This window comes from Leucoraja erinacea, chromosome 18, assembly GCF_028641065.1.
Source record: "Leucoraja erinacea ecotype New England chromosome 18, Leri_hhj_1, whole genome shotgun sequence".
In the NCBI taxonomy this organism is placed as follows: domain Eukaryota; kingdom Metazoa; phylum Chordata; class Chondrichthyes; order Rajiformes; family Rajidae; genus Leucoraja; species Leucoraja erinaceus.
The window spans coordinates 10344808-10363991 of NC_073394.1; the positions used below are offsets into that span (position 1 = coordinate 10344808).

The 19184-nt window shown below is 42.4% G+C and overlaps 1 protein-coding gene across 6 annotated transcripts in view; it reads left to right on the forward strand.

Annotated features, from left to right (window-relative positions):
- Positions 1-19184, forward strand: part of LOC129705630 (homeodomain-interacting protein kinase 3-like) — a 151202-nt gene that overhangs the window by 43114 nt on the left and 88904 nt on the right. For 4 of the 6 annotated variants that reach the window (XM_055649275.1, XM_055649278.1, XM_055649277.1 and 1 more), the window contains one exon: positions 11380-12475. In XM_055649275.1, coding sequence (XP_055505250.1) covers positions 11380-12475 — 1096 coding nt within the window. Of the gene's footprint in view, positions 1-5900; positions 5921-9216; positions 9274-11379; positions 12476-19184 lie in introns of those variants that run through there. The other 2 variants (XM_055649280.1, XM_055649279.1) reach the window with 2 other exon arrangements.

Genomic DNA, 19184 nt, shown 5'->3' on the forward strand with positions numbered 1-19184 from the left:
GTAAAATTGGTGCAGTGTTTTACATTCAATCAATCCTACCAAGAACAGGTGTGTAGGTCCCATGATCTCCTACGTAATGCAGCATAGCTATCTGATCAGGTGGTATAGACATGATTATAGAGCATAAATTCAAGGTTGTACCAAAAGGACAAAGTTAGTTGGAGATTGTTTTGTTTTGCATATGGGAATTGTAGGTGATTGAGAATGCTGAGAAAATGTTAATGGAAATGGAATAAGTTGCTTTCCAAAAGGAAATGGCTGAAGGGAAAGATATTTCTATTTTAGCGACAGTGCAGGCAGAATGGGCTGACTGGCCTCTATTACGCTATTAAAGCAACACATTGCTTTGATTTGCAATGCACTGCCCAAATGGATGATAGATACAGATTAAGTAATTGCTGAAAGAGTATTGTCCTTCAAATATTATTTCTCCAACAAATTGCAAGGTTAAATGAAATGGGGTGTTGGATGGTTCTTTCTGAAGCACAGGTGTAATGAATGGGATGACTCATGGTTCTGAAATGGAAACTGCCTTGGCAACTGTTAGGCAGTTGACACTTTATTTGCAAGAGAAAGCGATGTAATGACTTTCATCAGGGTAGGAGAGAAACTTAGCTGTTGCTTTCCCCTTCAGTTTCTGATGTAATAATTCCTTTATTTGTATCTACTTAGCTCAATGACCTCCCTGTCATCTCATCCAGCTAGTTACTGGGACTTTCTCATAGAAATCCTCAAGTATCTCCTTGTAGATGGTAATTATGGTGGTCTTCGGCACTGCCGACATTGGGGCTCATTCCTAGGTGTTGTCAGGTTGCCCGAGAAGAGCTATCTTCTTGGCTCCCTTGAGATCTTTAATATTATTTTTCTTGTGCCATTAACTCCTTTTCTGCCTTTGGTTTGTGGGGCAGGATAATGGAGATAACAGAGCAGATTAGGTAGGGGCCAGTTCATGAACCATCAATACCTGTGGTGATATCTTCACCAAACTACACCAAAACATAGAGTCGACTTAACCATCAGGTCCAAGTGCCTCAGCCTGGCTGTAGCCATAATCCTGTGCCAGTTTCCTTGAGAAAACAGTGTTGGTTATGACAAGATTACGCTCCAAACACTTTCTCAGAAGAAGGACTCGATTGGAAATAAACTGAGATAGCCAGCAAGGCGTGGTCACCAAAGAGGGAGTAGTTTTTGCTATTCCCTCCCTACTCATCACACCTTGTGGAGGGTTGCGTCTTTCCCAATCCTGCTATTGACGTTTGCTAGGTGACTTGGTTTATTTTCATTGAGAGTGGGGGGGGCCAAGGATATTTACAAGGTTAAAATAAAATCTGGGTAACTGTGATTGCTGCCCGTATCCATGCTTCTGAGACCTGGATTGTTTACAGCTGGCGCCACAGAACAGGGAAGAATAATAGCATTGCCTCTTCAAAGCCATGCAAGTCCTCTGGCAGGATAAGTGAATCAATATCAGCATCTTTTCCTTAGTTGTCATCTTCAGCATCAAGGCAGAATTACACTCGCTCAGTTTTGAAGGACAGGCTATTGTTCGTGTGCACAGTGCTAGACTCCCTAAGCAGCCACACTGTTCTGAGCTCTGTCATCACATCATACATCGTAAAAACAAGCCATTCGGCCATTGGGAGGTGGGAGGGGCCGCAACGCTTTTACTCATGTCACGAGTCAGTATATATTTATTTTCTGACATTGTCTGGTCATGCTGTGCACATATTGGCTGCCACTTTCTTTGTATTACAAGTGACCACACGGCACGAGAAATATAAGAAGTTCATTGACTATTACGTGCTTCAGGACATCGTGAAGCAGTGAAATCCTTTCATTTCGCCATTACCATACACCTACCATACACCTGCATTCCACTGGCAACAGGTAATGTAGTACGAATGGTCCAGTCAATGTAGAAGGGGATCATTCAGGATTGCAATATGAACCACGTCTCTCTGTCTGGCCATATGCATGTTCAGTATAAACTACCCGGGTGACAGATGTGCATTCATCATATCAGACACCTCCTTTCCTGTCTGTTACAGAGGCTGTGGGTTGTACATTGTTCTTATCAGTAACTTCAGAAAAACTTGGAATGAAAACAAAATGATAGACACAAAATGCTGGAGTAACTCAGCGGGTCAGGCGGCATCTCTGGAGAAAAGGAATAGGTCACATTTCGGGTCGAGAGCCAGCACCAATGACCAAGAAAAGGTAGATGAAAACAAGTCAATCTGGATTTTGAAAAAAAAATCCCAAGATTTAATATTTGAGGCTTAAAAAAGAAACTGCAAGCAGGGCAGCTAGGATGCTTTCTGTCCAAAGTCTGACAAACAGTATCCAGTGACTTAATACCCATTGGCACTATTCTTGGCTGCCTGATACCCACACTCATTCCAGTGCCTGCAATTTATTTTGTTAAAGTTTGTAACTTACCAAACTTCGAAATGAATCTAACATCTCTTGACCTTTCCGTCTACTCCCACCCCTTGTTCACCATTCTCGCCATCTTTTCTCTATATTGATTATTTGCCTTGGATGATATCATTTCAAAAACATCTCTTTTCATGGAGAACTCTGGCCACATCGTGTGAGGTAGGGCCAATTTTCCATAGTTAATTCTTCATACATCATCGGTGAGGCTCCACTTCTGAGAAACGTATATTTTTCTGTTGCTTGTTTTTCCCAAAGCAGAATAGTCAAGTCATGAGGTTGGGAGGGGAAAAAGTCCAAATTACAGACCAAAACAGGAATTGCACAACTGGAGATTCTAGCCAGAGGAAGGTATAGATGTATGAGATCATGTTATAACATTCTCTGGAGGCAGAATTGGCCACAACATTGTAAGTGGCCCACTCTCAGCTGAGGGTTCATGTTTTTTGTAACTTGGAAGTGAAATCTTCCTATTTGTGCGCAAAGTTGCCTGGTAGTCCCGGTAGTTGAAGAACTGCCGAGGTGCAGGGTAAGTGTTTGGACATCTGCCTGAACATCTTTTCCTTTTGGTCGTTGCTTTTTGTAAAATTGCACTCCTATGCAGCATGTTGGGGAACTTTCATCAGTGAAACATCGCAGTCTTGTTGTGGCTATCCTCTTCAGCTTAGTGATGGCAGGGTTAACTTCTCCCCAGCTATTGCATATTATGCTTCTCCGTTGCTGTGTGAGACTCTGTCTAATTTAATGTCAATACTATTGAAGGTTTGGTGGAAGAATAGAATTCTTTAAGATTGGCCCTTCAAGATATTTATACACAAAGAGAACATTATACATAAAGAGAACATTCATACATTAACTTCCATTTATATTATTTTGAGTGAGGGTCCATTTTGTAGTGAGGCATAGTTTGAACGAGACACAGGAGGTACTTTTGCACTGGATCTAGGTGGCTGTTTTGGTATTTGTTTATGGTGACAAGTGTCAACACTCCAGGCAGAAATTAATCTTCAGTCCCGTCGATGATCAAATGAAAATACTTTATTTTGAGCCATTCTCTGGTTCTTAAAAGTTCAAAAAGATCATCTAGCAAATTTAGACCTTACACCTACCCAATATCTGTACCTAGCAAACACTCGCTTGTTTCTGCGACTCAATATACCATTATTCTTTGCAGTGGGTGATGCAGGCAAGAGTTGCCAGCATCAAATTGCTCATGAGAATTCATTACCCTTGAGATATATTTGCAATGATGTAAGTGAGCTATTTTCTTCCCTTCTCTTGGCCATTGCTCCATCATTCCTGAGTTGAATGGCTAACAGGAAATGGAGAGTAGCTTAAATAGACCTTTTTCCAGTTGACAAGACATAAACAGTGATGTACCACAGGAATTGGTGCTGGAGCCTCAATTTATAATTATGTAAATTACTTGGATCAAGGCTCCAATTGTATGGTTGCTAAATTTGTTGATGACGAATGTATTGGTTGGACAGTGAATTATGAAGAGCACACCCTAGGAAGTCAACAACAATGTAAATCTATAATTATTAGTTATAGTCATATAGCACAGAGGCAGGCCCTACAGACCCAGTATCTGCCTCTTCTGGTAGCTCATTCCATATACCCATCACCCTCCTGTGAGGAAAAAGTTGCCCCTCATATTCCTATTTAATCTTTCCACTCTCACCTTAAACCTATGTATTCTGGTTCTTGATTCCCCTACTCTGGATAAAAGCCTCTGTGCATTTACCCTATTGATACCCCTCATGATCTTAGAACCTCTATAAGGTTACCCCTCAGTCTCCTGCGCTCCAAGAAATAAAGTCCCGGCCTGCTCAGCCTCTCCCTGTAGCTCAAACTTTCAAATCCTGGCAACATCCTCATAAATCTTCTCTGCACACTTTCCAGTTTGATACCATCCTTCGTTTAACAGGGTGACCAAAACTGAACACAGTACTTCAAATGTGGCCTCACCCATGTCTTTTACAACTGTAAAATAACATCCCAACTTCTATACTCAATACCCTGTGATGAAGGCCAATGTACTGAAAGCCTTCTTGTCACCTTATCTACCTGCGACGCCACTTTCAGAGAACCATGTACTTGCGCCCCCTAGATCCCCCTGCTCTACAACACTCCACAGGGCCCTGCCATTCACTGTGAAGGTCCTGCCTTGGTTTGACTTCTCGAAATGCAACACTTTACACTTATCTGCAATAAACCTAATTAGCAATGCCACAGCCTGCTTGCCCAACTGATCAAGATGTTGCTGTAATTTTTGATGACCCCATGTGTGATATCTATGATATCACTCACATTAGTGTCATTTGCAGACTAACTAATCATGCCTTGTAGATTCACATCCAAACCGTTGATGTAAGCCGCAAACTTCAAAGGTTATGGGAAGAAGGCAGAAAAATGGGGTTGGGAGGGAAATATAGATCAGCCATGATTAAAAGGCGTAGTTAATGGTATGATTCTGCTTTTATGACTCATGAACTCATGAACTATAATCAGCAATGGGCCCAGTACCGATCCCTGAGGCACAGTCACAGGATTCCAGTCCGAGAAACAACCTTCCATTATCATCCTCTGCTTCCTTCTATGAAGCTAACTCTGTATCCAGTCGGATAGCTCTCCCTGGATCACATGCGATCTAACCTTCCATAGCATACCATGCGGAACCTTATCAAATGCCTTCATGAAGTCCATATTGACAACGACTATAGCTTTGTCCTCATCAAACTTTTTGGTTACTTCAAAACACTCAATCAGATTCAGAAGACATGATCTCCCATGTACAAAACCGTGTACCAACTCCTCAGCCACACATTCATCTGTCTCATCTTATTGTTCCTACCCTCACTTGCTTATGGCACCAAGAGTAATCCGGAGATCAGTCCCCTAGAGGTCCTGCCTTTTAACCTTTTGCCTAACTCCCTATATTTATTTTGCAGAATCTCATCCCTTTTCTTTCCCATGTCATTTGTGCCAACAGACATCCTGGACCCTGGCACCAGGGAGGCAATGTGGAGTCTTGGTTGTTGCCGCAGTATCTCCTGTCTCCCTAACTAATGAGTCTCCTACCACTATGGGTTTGCCTGATACTATCCGTCCCCGCTGTGCCTTAGAGCCACGCTCAGTGCTTCCGCTGCTCATCCCTGATGGGCCATTCCCCTCAACAGTATCCAAAAAAGGGTATACCTGTTTTGAGGGGGAATGGCCATAGGGCCATATAAAGAGAGGTGGGGAGCTGTCTGAATTCCATCAAGCATGAGTCTGTTGGAGGTTGGTTGACCTACTCCTTCCTGAGGTGCCCTGCTGTTCAAACCAGACAGACCTGTCACAAACAATGAAGCCTGTTAAACAGGAAGTGTTGTAACAATGCCCAGGTGGCTTCCTCTCCTTCCCTTTACCTATAGCTGAGCATGTTTTGGTTTGAGATAAATCCAAACAACCAATGGCAGGCACAACATCAAAAATCAGGGTATGATAGCTGTATGCACTCTCAGTGTGGATTGTATTTAAGCCAGAACGTGGCAATTTTGGGATATTCAGTCGTGTATATTCTAGATGACCTTTCATGTAAAAAACCCCATTAAATTGAGGATTTTCAGTAGAACCTGCTTTTACATCGAACAAAAGTGAGTGAAAGGGGAATCTTAGATTTTCACTGAAAAAACATGTTGTCTTTTCTAGTTAAAGGGTTCTTGGGTGATTTGCCTGTGGTGTTAATGCTAATTAGAATTTGTTTGAGGTATTATTGGGCTTGGGGAGAATGGTTGAAAGGAAGGTCTTGCTATTATACTATGGTGCTCTAATAAAGTCTATTGTCCCCTGATGGGGAATCTCTGATTCCCTGAAAGGCAACGTTTTAGGAAATTGCAACAATTCTCTTGAACACTCTTTTAGTTTAAAGTTGTAATTGCTGTGAATATGGCTGGTTGTGCATGCTGACACAATGTGCTTAATGGTGTTAAAGGGCCTGCTTTCATTTTTTGAACTTTCACCCAAGTTCTTCAGCTTGCAAAATCACACAAAACCTTCTTTGATCATTCGAGGACGTAGCCTTGAAGGACTGGGGAGGTCATCTCTTAAAAGGTGTAAACTTCTAAGAGTGCTCGACAGAACAAATACTGGGACACTTTACTTCATGGGTGACGTGGTCAGATTTAGCAGCTGTTGCCTGAAGATCCACGTCTGGTCATTTAAAAGTGGGATGAGGAGAAATTGTTTTGTTATGGAGGTTGTTAGTGTCACCCCTTGTGAATGCCCAGTCATTGACTACATTCGTGGCTGGGATGGATAAATTGTGTGTTCACAGGTGGGACATGGAGTTCGGCAGGAAAGTGGAGATGAAATAGAGGATCAGCTATTGATGAATGGCAGAACAAGGTCAAGTGGCAGCATAGCCTAGTTCTTCATGTTCTACTTTTGCTATTCATCCCAAGTAACAAAGCCCTTTTGTAATGCCTTGGATTTGAATGCTAGCACTTAAGGTCATTCACTTAAAAGATATCTGCCACCCACTTTGAATTGCCTGCAAAATAAGAGCTATGCCCATAAAAGCAGTGTTCTGGGTTGAAGAAATAAAATGAAGCAGTTTTATTTTAAACTGTTGTGATCTAGTAAGCTGTTCTATTCTAGAACCATGGCAGTTTTTTGATGGTGCTCCACGTCAGCTTTTGGGATGCAGGACAGCAAAGTGGTTTATCGAGCCGTTCGCTGCAGGAAGAAATGCTGTTCTACAGCAAAATCTGCACAGAAACACAGTCCAAATGTTGGTTCGTTAGCTTACCTGCTGCTGGTCATTATTCACTTGCGCAACCACTATCCCTCTCCCTGCCAATGTCTGCACTCAAACGGAGCACATTTGGACACCTATGAGGCATTGTAGGCGAGACTAAAGATAACATGGCATGTATCCTAAGAATAGACGTGTCTATTAGAAAGTGTTCCCCAAAGTATTCAAAAGCGTTTGTTTTCATTTCTATTATATGTGAGCTTGAGCATAATCCTGCTGCCTATATTCTAATTTACACAGTCAAATTTTCCATCGCCCTTCGTTTGTTGACCTATATTGACCAGGCCAGGCATTACTTCTGCAGGCCATCCCCGAGTTATGAACAGTCATCTTATAGGCACCCATGTACATACAAACGAGTTCCCGCAATATTGTTAAACTCGAAAGTCCAATGCCCCTACACACGATCATTCATATGAACAGCAGAATTTGTTTCTCTCTCTAATTTGGGTAATTGGTCTTTCTTATCAATCCTATGGTGGTTTGATGCCACTCATCACAGTGTGGAGGTATGTCTACCCCATCTAGTGATTTTTGTGTACCTTTTGGCTTAAAAATCAACTTTTGGACCTTTGTAAAAACTGAACTAATTTGGTACCAGGAATGGTCTGTATTTTAAAGTTCTTATCCCTGTCTCCATGGCTTTTCGCCTTCCAGTTACATTGACTTTAGCTTAGTTTAAAGATACAGCATGGAAACAGGACCTTTGGCCCACCAAGTCCACGCCAACCCTCAATCTCACTTTTTGGTCCACTCCCAACACATTAGGGACAATTTGTTTCACAGAGATTGTCTCTTCACCTACAATCCTGCACATCTGAAGGATGTGGGAAGAACCCGATGCACCCAGAGTAAACCCACAGGGAAAATGTGCAAACTCCACATAAACAGCACATGAAGTCAGGATCGAACCTAGATCTTTGGCACTGTGAGTCAGCAACTCTACCAGTTACACCACTGTGCTGCCCCTTGCCCCAGCCTTTTGATTCTTTAGGACCTCTATGCATGTTAAGTATGTTTCCTTGTACATCTGGGATTTTAATTACCTCAAAGGTCAGATGTTGGTGAGACTGCATTTAGAATATTGTGTTCAGTTCTGGGCATCATGTTATAGGAAAGATATTGTCAAGCTTGAAAGGGTTCAGAAAATATTTTTGACGATGTTGCCATGACTAGAGGGTGTGAGCTATAGGGAGAGGTTGAGTAGGCTGGGTCTCTATTCCTTGGAGTGCAGGAGGATGAGGGGTGATCTTACAGAGGTGCACAAAATCATGAGAGGAATAGATGCAAAGTCTCTTGTCCAGAGTAGGAGGTTTGAGGACCAGAGGACATAAGTTCAAGGTGAAGGGGAAACAATTTAATAGGAAAACAGTTAGACGGGTACATGGATGGGACAGGATGGGAGGGATATGGATCAAGCACAGGCAGGTAGGGCTGGGACATTGGTGTGTGGGCAAGCTGAGCCAAAGGGCCTGTTTCCACATTATCACTCTATGACTCTATGACTAAGTTGTTAATGTTCTTGAGCAAAAGGCAAAGTGCTGGAGGAACTCAGCGGGTCAGGCAGCATCTGTAGAGGGAATGGACAGGTGGTGTTTCAGGTTGGGATCCTTCTTCAGACTGATTCTAGTGGGGCGGGTGGGAGAAAGCTGGAAAAGAGAGGTGGGGGGTGGGGATGGAATAGCAGGAAAGGTGTGCTCTGTGGTGGGAAAGAGCACATAAAAGAGAGAGGGAGTGAGGGATGGTATGACTTAAAATTGGAGAATTCAGCGTTCACGTTCTTGACATACTAATTATGGCTTCTTGGGTCCGATAGATATTTTTAAAGGAAGCACAATGTTTTTTTTTCATGTGATGATCAGAGCTTCCCTATTGTGACACCACATTATGATGTAGTGAGCTCTTGGTATCTGGTGATGTTTGTTTATCGAAGGATGTAGAGTGTTGTACGGCGCAGGACCATTTCCATTCAGGCATCCAGCCTTGTTTCTCTGTTATCGCCTGCTGAAGTTCACTTGCAAAAAGCAGCACATGCTGTATGTATTTGTCCTTGGCGAGGCATTAATGTCTATCATTTAGTTTCCCAGTCAAATAGTAGTATATCTCATCTGCTTGTCCGAGTATAACTGATTAACGGTCTGGCCTTGGTTTTAAGAATAATTTTCAAAAAAATATACTGGATATTGTAAAGATCATGAACGTTCCAACATGCATGCGAATATTATTGGTATAAATTAAAAGTGTTTTAATAGTTTTAACATTTGGTATTGACGTTCTGTTGAAGCTCTTGGAGTGTAAGGCTGTTTCAATTCTAGTTAAAGATCTTGTTGAATATTTATGTAATCTTCCCGGGAAAAAAAAAGTTGCTACCAAGTTGCTCATGGTGCAATCTCTTCAGTTTTGTTAATCAATTCTCATCTTAGACGCCTTTCCATCAGCATTGAGAAATGAAGAGGGAAATGATCTGTGACCGTGGTTCCCAACCTTTTTAAATGAAAAGCCGCACTTGTGAAATGTACCGCACTCTCCTCTTAAGCGTCTGGTACCATCGTGAGTTGGAACCCCTTACCAGGAGTTGGAGCTGTTGCACGGTTTCCTAGGACTCTGATCAGCCCTTTAGCCCTTACTAAGACATTTTTCTTATAAACTTTTTAACTAAATTATTTTCATTATCAAAGCCTTATTGACTCCTTGCAATATTTGCCCAGCTCAACCACTGTCCAGTCCTTGAGTCATTGATCTTTGGTGTAATTTTCATGCTGCGGTAGAAATCCTTTTGCCTCAGATTCTGAAGACCATAGATTCAAGCTCTGCACTGGAGCCTGATGACAAATGGTTGGCAGGGTATTGAGGGCATGCTGCATTGTAGGCTTTCTAATGTAATATTCAACAGAGGTCTGAATTCCTATTTAGATGCAACAGCGCCAGTGAATTTAGAAGAGTAGCCTATTTGTCATGAAAGATAACTTTAAAAACAAAATAATTTTTTGATCTTAAAAGCAGTGACATTTGTGGAAACTTGCTCAGCTCAAATGCATTTGGTTTTAAAGAAGTTAACTGGGGCACATAGGATGAATGTGAATGTGAAAGGTGTTGTATGAAGGTACACAAAAAGCTGGAGAAACTCAGCGGGTGCAGCAGCATCTATGGAGCGAAGGAAATGGGCAACGTTTCGGGCCGAAACGTTGCCCATTTCCTTCGCTCCATAGATGCTGCTGCACCCGCTGAGATTCTCCAGCTTTTTGTGTACCTTCGATTTTCCAGCATCTGCTGTTCCTTCTTAAACAGGTGTTGTATGAAAGCAGTCGATCTGGAATCTAGGATAAGGAAAGGATGAGAAAGATTGATTTACAAGACTGCACTACACCTTTTCATGGTGTTGTAGACAATACATAGCATTTATTTATTCCTAGTTGGTTTGTAGAGCTTTAAAATTTCTGAATGGCTCATTCATAGACAATTCACACATGGCTATTTTGTCTTTGTCCACTATCCGCTGTGTATGTTTTGTTAACGCTGATCTTATTTGCATTTTTCATTTTCTTTATGCAAATTCCCCTCGTGTAGGTGTATCATTTCCCTGAAATTTTTAATGAATTGGGTGGGATCTGGGTCACTCCCAACGGTAACATAGCAGCATTGTGAAATAGTGTTGAGGCTCAGAAGCCTGACCCAAGCAAGGGATTTATGAAGTCATGCTTCCCTGAATTACCTTGTCTGGAATTGTCGCCAATAGCATTTAATTTATCACAAAAACTTGCAAACCTTCACTGTGCACTTTATTGATATCTGCAAGTTCTTTCGTCCTAGATGTTCTTGCCAGGTACTCATTATGTACCTGCAGCTGAGGACAAGTTGGCCATTGCGATCAAAGTACCTATGATAGATGGATGACATATTATATCTCAAGGGGCCAATTTGGACCACGCCCATCTCTCTGCCCTTCCAGATGGTACTTGATCCAGCAGCAAGCAGCTGAACCTTGTTCAGGCCCATTAGACTGAAACTATAGCTGTTAGGCTGGTTATGAGGGGAGTTGCACAGCAGGCCCCTGTGAGCACAAGGCTAGTATTTGCAAGGGTGAAGTTGTGCAGTCTGCTCGTTCATTAATTTCTCCTTCTTTTTGTTCTTTGTCAATGCAGGTATGGCCTCACAAGTTTTGGTCTGCCCACCACAGATTTATCAAACTCAGACAAGTGCCTTTTGTAGTGTGAAGAAACTGAAAGTTGAGCCAAGTAGTTGTGTGTACCATGAGAGAACTTATCCACGGACTTACATAAACGGACGCAACCTCGGCATTGGCCACCCACCACACGTGGCCGCCTCTTCCTTTCAGCTGAAGAACTCCACCGGCAGACCTTGCGGACATAACATTTTGGTGGCAGCGAGTGCCATTGCATTGGACCCGTTGTGTACCGCTGGGGTCTCGGCAGCGCAGGCGCCGCAGCGCCCCCTGGCGGTGGCACCACAGGGCGAGAGGCCGGGAGGCAGTCTGACCTTGCTGGAGAGCTACCAGCGATGCGGACTGAAGAGAAAAAGTGAGGAGCTCGACAACCGAGGTAGCGCCATGCAGATTGTGGATGAGCTGTCAATAATGCCGGCGATGATGCAAGCGGGTGTGGGGAACCCCGTCTCTGTGGTGACCACCGCCTCGAAGCAGAACAGTGCCAGTGGCGATGGAGACTACCATCTGATGCAACATGAAGTGCTGTGTTCGATGAAGAACACCTACGAGGTCCTCGACTTCCTGGGCCGTGGGACCTTTGGCCAGGTGGTGAAATGTTGGAAGAGGGGTACGAATGAGATTGTGGCGATAAAAATCTTGAAAAACCACCCCTCCTATGCACGGCAGGGGCAAATCGAAGTTGGCATCTTGGCACAGTTGAGCAACGAAAACGCAGACGAGTTTAACTTTGTGCGTGCCTACGAGTGCTTTCAGCACCGAAATCATACATGTTTGGTATTTGAGATGTTGGAGCAGAATTTATATGACTTTCTAAAGCAGAACAAGTTTAGTCCCTTGCCCCTAAAAGTGATCAGGCCAATCTTGCAGCAAGTGGCCACTGCACTGAATAAACTAAAGAGCCTTGGTTTAATCCATGCGGACCTCAAACCAGAGAATATCATGCTGGTCGATCCCATTCGGCAGCCTTACAGGGTTAAAGTGATTGACTTTGGGTCGGCCAGCCATGTGTCCAAAGCCGTATGTTCTACGTATTTGCAGTCGAGGTATTACAGGTGAGTGCCATCTCCTCCTCTGTGGAACAGCAGATGATTTGGGCAGGAATATTTTTCTCGTTATGAGCCGCACACATTAACAAACGTTGGTAAACTTGCAGATTTAGTTTGATGATACACAAAATGGTTCGATTAGAGCTCCACTCTTGATTCTTGCACGCTGCTGAAGCAAAGGTATTTCCTCGTGTTCCTACAAATTTGGTTGTCTTGTTTATTATAAGCAATGTTGAATTTGAATTTCGGGAAGGTGGTTGGAGAATTTCTGTGCTTTTATGATTGATTGTTATCTGCGATTGACTATGAATTGACTTTGGTGTGTGTCGGTTAAGTAGGGGTGTGCGTTAGTGTCACAAAATCTGGAAGGCCCCTGCGCTTTCTTTGAAGTAAGTAGTGGTTAACCCAGTTATAGCTGGCCTGTCCACACTTGGCAAGGAAGGGGGAAATTGATTAACATTGGATCTATGTTGAGTCACCAGTTCTCATATCCATTGAGTGTGTTTTTTATTTGCCTGTCTTGTGCTGCAGCAGATGGGGCCGTTTAAATATGGGAATACTGGAATAGTGAAGAAATGTGTGTGTGTCGTGGTCTCAGCAAATCTGTTACTGTATTTTGAATTTTGTTGGGGCCAGTATTAATGGCATAAACCCACAAGACATGAGAAACAGCAGCAAGCCATTTGATCTAGAGTTTGCTTAATTTCTCTGGGATTATGACAACAAGGCAGAGGTAAAACATTTTTCCCCTCTCCAATTAAGTGGAGGGATATATAGTTTTGAACGGCAGCATTGCATGATAGAGGGGCAGGCTTCTACTTCCTGGAGACATTTTCCAGGAGTTGTTCAGTACTTTCAGTACTTTTCAGTGTTTTTGGCTATGGTGAAGAAGCTTAAAAAAAAAAAAAAAAATCCTGGAAAACAGTTGCACAACACTGTCACCTGTGCCAGCCAATTCCTCAGTGTCAAAGGGTTGTATTTAGAGAAGCAGTCATTTTATCTACCGGTGTGATCAACCGATATTGTCTCGAAACCCACTTTGCTTCTGAAGTACTTTGCCTCTTGCCATAAGCTACTGTTTATTACCAAACACTAATGCAAACTGATGGATGTTGGAGGATGCGGAGTAAATGATTCAAAACCCTCATGCTTGTTTTCAAATCCCTTCATGGTTTTACCTATCCCATTCAGTTTTATCCCCATCAAATCTACAACCCTCTTGAGTCTCCAAACTCTCAGTTACGTCTTCATCCTGAATTTCCATGGCTGCCAGTCTTTAGCTATCTCAATCTAAAGTTTTATAACTATCCCCTATAAACCTCTGCCTATCAATCCCTACATTTACAGCCCTTTGTAAAACCTTCCATTTCCAAGCTTTTGATCACTTGCCCTAAAATTCCCATGGTATCAAACTCTGTTTTACAACTTCCATGAATCACGTTGAGATGCTTTGCAGCATTAAAACTTCTATATAAATGCTCATTGTGAATTATATATCGTGCTAGGCTTTGTTGGTATTTAATGATGAAACAAGAGCACGGAGAAAGTTGGCTGCTCAATTGTCCCTGCTCTATTGTTGCTCCATTGCAAATATGAAGAGTAATTTTTACATTATTTTGTTCAGCTCCACAAACAGTGATGAGCCAATGGCCAAATATTCTGTCTCTAACAATATTGTCTAGGGGATAAGTATTGGCTGGAACAGCACTGGATGGGCCTGAGGTCACAGGTAACCCCTGCCCATCTTTGACATGGTACACAGGAATCTTTCTCTTTCGTCCAAGAGGACAGACAGGGCTTTAGTTTAATATCTTGTCTTAGAATGGCTCATACAACACTGCACACTTTTTACTTTAGTTTTTAGTTTTAGAGATACAGCGCGGAAACAGGCCCACCGGGGTCCATGCCGACCAGCGATCCCCGCATATTAACGCTATCCTACACCCACTAGGGACAATTTTTACATTTACCAAGCCAATTAACCTACAAACCTGTGTTTCTTTGGAGTGTGGGAGGAAACCGAAGATCTTGAAGAAAACGCACGCAGGTCACGGGGAGAACATGGGATTGAACCCGGGTCTCCGGCGCTGCATTCGCTGTAAGGCAGCAACTGTACCGCTGCGCCATCAGAAAAGCCCACGGTGTCATCCAATAGTTTACTTCAGTTTTGTAATTTTCACTTAAATACACCGATGGTGCCAGAAAGGTTGGACAATGTGAAACGTTAACAGAGTTGCTGCACATTTTCCATCATTCTATCTCTGTGTTTTGCGTAATGTCAAGCGTAGCTATGGAAGAGAAAGCAGACCTTTTTTTCATATCGAGGGCCATATTAGTTTCATTATTCACAAGTTGAAGTCTAAGTTTTGCATGGGAGTGGGGGGGGGGGGGGGGTGCTCTGGAACATGCGAATCATGTTTTATTGATTGCTGGCTGCATTAACTTTCCTTTTGAAGATCAGATTATACAAGTGACATGTGACTCATCCAGTGCTCTCACTTCACCTATCAATTATCCATCTTGTATAATGTGGATTACAGCCACTGAAGCTAATATGCCTGCTCTGTGTTGAGAAATAAACAATAACCGTTGCCATACAACTAAACAATTTGTAACTCGGAGTCAGTCTTATACAGCACGGAAACAAACTCTTTGACCCAACCTGTCTCCACTTTCTGCCACCACTTGCTCTCAATCTTTCCTGTTGATGAACCTTCCCAAATGTTTTTTAAATGGTATAATTATAACCACTTCTACCGCTTTCCTCTGGTTGTTCGTTCCGTGTATACCTTTGAGGAAAAATTTGCCCCTCTTGGTCCCCTTTTAGACTTCACCTTAAACTTTAGAGATACAGTGTGGAAAGGGGCCTTTCAGCCCATGAGTCCATGCCGACCAACGATCATCCTGTACACTAGCACTATCCTACGCACGAGGGATAATTTAGATACCTATCTAAGGCAGTCCCATTTGTCTGCATGTGACCCACATCTCTCTGAACCTTTCGATCCATGTACCTATCCAAACTTAAAAAAAATATTATAATTGTACTCACTTCTACTTTCTTCTGGTCAGTCATTGCATATACCCACCAGCCACTGTCTGGAAAAGCTTGCTCATCTGGTCCACTTTAAAGTTTTCCCATACTACCTTTCCCTTGGGAGAAGAGACTGTGACTCTCCATCTTATCTAAGCCTCTTTTTATAAACCTCTATAAAGTCACTTCAGACTCTGAAGATGGGTCCCAACCTGAAACGTCAGTTATCCATGCTCTCCAGGGATGCTGTCTGACCCACTGAGTTACTCCAGCAATTTGTCTTCTTTTTTGTAAACAAGCATCTGCAGTTCCTTGTTTCTATTGTTGCCCTTGGATGAATCAAGAGCAGAAAGGGAATAAAACATAAGAATCGTGGACACCCAGCTAGCATCTATTCCACTGTCGGCTGGGTATACTGTGATCGTAAAGAGCATGATGATAAATCAGTGAGCCATGGTATTATTGCAGGTCTATTTGGGGAAAGCCACTGCCAAGGCAAGGGAAATATGTTGGGTAGATCTACCAGTCAGCCAGCACAGGCTCATTGGGAACCCACCACTATTCCTACCACTACAGATCACCGATTCACTGGCATAGACTTTTTTTTTCTAATTATGTATTCTTGCACCAATGTTTTATTTTCTATACATTCTTTAGTCCTTTAGAAATGCAACATCCAAAATGTAGGAAACCTGTGTCTACTATCTTTCAGCACTCACAACAAACTTCTTCACAAAGATTGCTGTAAAACAGAAAACAATTCTCTCTTTAAATCCCCAAGTCATTTTTTTACATGAAGTTAGGGAACATCTGAAATTTTTCTGTGCTCCCACGCTTTGCCTGCCATTCACAATAATACTGGTGAATGACAACTTGTCAGAGGATGTTTCTGAACGTTAATCGGGAGCAGGAGATTTGGACGTATTTTTCAAGGCTTTTGATCGAGCTTGATGCTTTTGGCATTAGATTTTTCAACCTATCTAGCTTGATCTGTTTTTCTTGAAAATGATTTTGCACTTCTATTATACTTTTCACAAACTCCTACAATATTCTCCGGTGAATTATTATCACTGTTGCAATTCAAGGAATGTGTTAGTTAATTTGAAAAAAACAATTTGTGTTGATCATAACAGCTTTTTCATTAAGTGATGTCGATTTAAAGATAAAATATGGACCAAAGTAGCAGGGATAGCTCTTCTCTGTGCTTCGGGACAATGGGATATGTAGAGCCTTTAACTACCACTAGAAATGGCATAGGGCAGTCTTGGTTTAGCATGGACTCTGTTGCTGCTGCACAGTGCACTAGTGTAGAATTTTGCGCATGGATCTTTTTGAGTGGCTCCTTTTTCTCCATCCCAAATCCTTCCCATTTCCCTGTATCTAGTATCACTGCAAAGTAATTGTCTGCCACCCTTCAGTTTCTGTGCCCTTCCAGTTAGCATGTTTCATTTTTCAGCTGCCTGCTTATTTTTTGCATTCCTTACAGGAAAAGTCAATCCATCATCTTAAGAACCCAGGTAGACACAAAATGCTGGAGTAACTCAGCGGGTCGGGCAGCATCTCTGGACAATAGACAGTAGGTGCAGGAGTAAGCCATTCGGCCCTTCGAGCCAGCACCGCCATTCAATATCCCGTGACTCTGCTATCTTTAAGAGCCCTATCAAGCTCTCTCTTGAAAGTATCCAGAGAATTGGCCTCCACTGCCCTCTGAGGCAGAGAATTTCACAGACTCACAACTCTCTGTGTGGAAAAAGTGTTTCTTCATCTCCGTTCTAAATGGCTTGCCCCTTATTCTTAAACTGGCCCCTGGTTCTGGACACCCCCAACATCAGGAACATATTTCCTGCCTCTAGCGTGTCCTAACCTTTAATAATCTTATATGTTTCAATAAGAGCCCTTCTCATCCTTCTAAATTCCAGAGTATACAAGCCCAGCCGCTCCATTCTCTCAGCATATGACAGTCCCGCCATTCCGGAAATTAACCTTGTAAACAAATGCTGCACTCCTTCAATAGCAAGAATGTCCTTCCTCAAATTAGGGCACCAAAACTGCACACAATACTCCAGGTGTGGTCTCACTGGGGCCCTATACAACTGCAGAAGGACCTCTTTGCTCCTATACTCAACTCCTCTTGTTATGAAGGCCAACATGCCATTTGCTTTCTTCACTGCCTGCTGTACCTGCATGCTTACTTTCATTGACTGATTAACAAGGACCCCCAGATCCCGTTGTACTTACCCTTTTCCCAAGAGAAGGAATAGGTGACGTTTTGGGTCAAGACCTTTCTTCAGACCCGCTGAATTACTCCAGCATTTTGTGTCTATCTTCGGTTTAAACCAGCACCTGCAGTTCCTTTCTACACATTTTATCAGAGTAACACATTGGATTCAATTTATCTTCATCATTGAGTCAGAGATCACAGGATCTAAGCAGTCATTTCCCTCAATTATTTTCAAACCCTCAATCAGGTTATGTTTTAACCTCAGGTCCCGAAACATTACCCATTCCTTCTCTCCAGATATGCTGCCTGACCCACTGAGTTACTCCAGTATTTTGTGTCTACCTTCGATTTAAACCAGCATCTGCAGTTCTTTCCTGCACATATGTTTCAACCTCTTCGGAAGTTAGGAATTTAAAAGTAGAGCTCACATTGACATAATTTATTCAACATATAAACATTACTAATTGAAGTTTAATTGTACAATTGATATAGATTAAACCAATGTTGTTCATTCTGTTCAATGTTTACCGAGCATGTCTGAGAGAGGGTGCCAGTGATATCAAATTCAAGATTCCACTGGGAGAAGCCTTTTATTTTAGGCCTCTGCTGCCATTTTGTTTTCAAACTTATTTGCAGTCCAAGGCAATAATTCTGCAATAGTTATTTCTGCTGTCTACCTCGCATTACACAAGTGTCTAGGTTTATTCTACCTTTGCAAGCACCATGTCAAGGATTGCTATATATGAACTGCAGCCATTTTGTTTTCAAACTTTTGGAGTGCAAGGCAATAATTCTGTAAATTTATCTTTCTGCTTTCTACCTCACATTGCACACCTCTTTGTTGCCTTTGCGAGTGCAGTGTCAAATATTGTTACAAAACTCAATGCTCTTCCAGAGATTCTGGATGTAGGTCGGTTCTAACTGTTCACTGGCGATCCCATCCCAACTTTACCTCCACTCAGACTTATACCCAGAGCAGATTGTGGGTTGCCATCAGAAGTAGGGATCTCTCACGGACCCTGTGCACAAAGAGCAAGTTGTAATTTCCCCAAACACTGTAACTCATTGTCTCCATAATTGAGATGGATTGAACCTTAGGTGTTGTTCGGGCTTGTGAATTGTTAACGTGATGAATTGCAGAACATTTCTTCACTGGGGCTTGCTGTAGTTACTACAATTGATGGGAGCTGTTGTATTTGGCTTTTAGAATTAAAGGCAACGAGAGGTGCACAACTGCTTTAACATTTAGTTCATGGACAGAATTTTGACTTTGTATGATTTAGTTTAATCACATTAAGTGTGGTGCGAGGCTTGTGTCTGCAGGGAGCTTGCATCAATCCAGCAGCTAGCTAATCAGTTAAAAGCATATTTAGTAACTGGGGGCAGATTCGTTATACCTCTAATGGGAGATTTATGCTTCACAGCTCCTCCTTAAGCCCAGGATTGCCTTCACAAAGCCG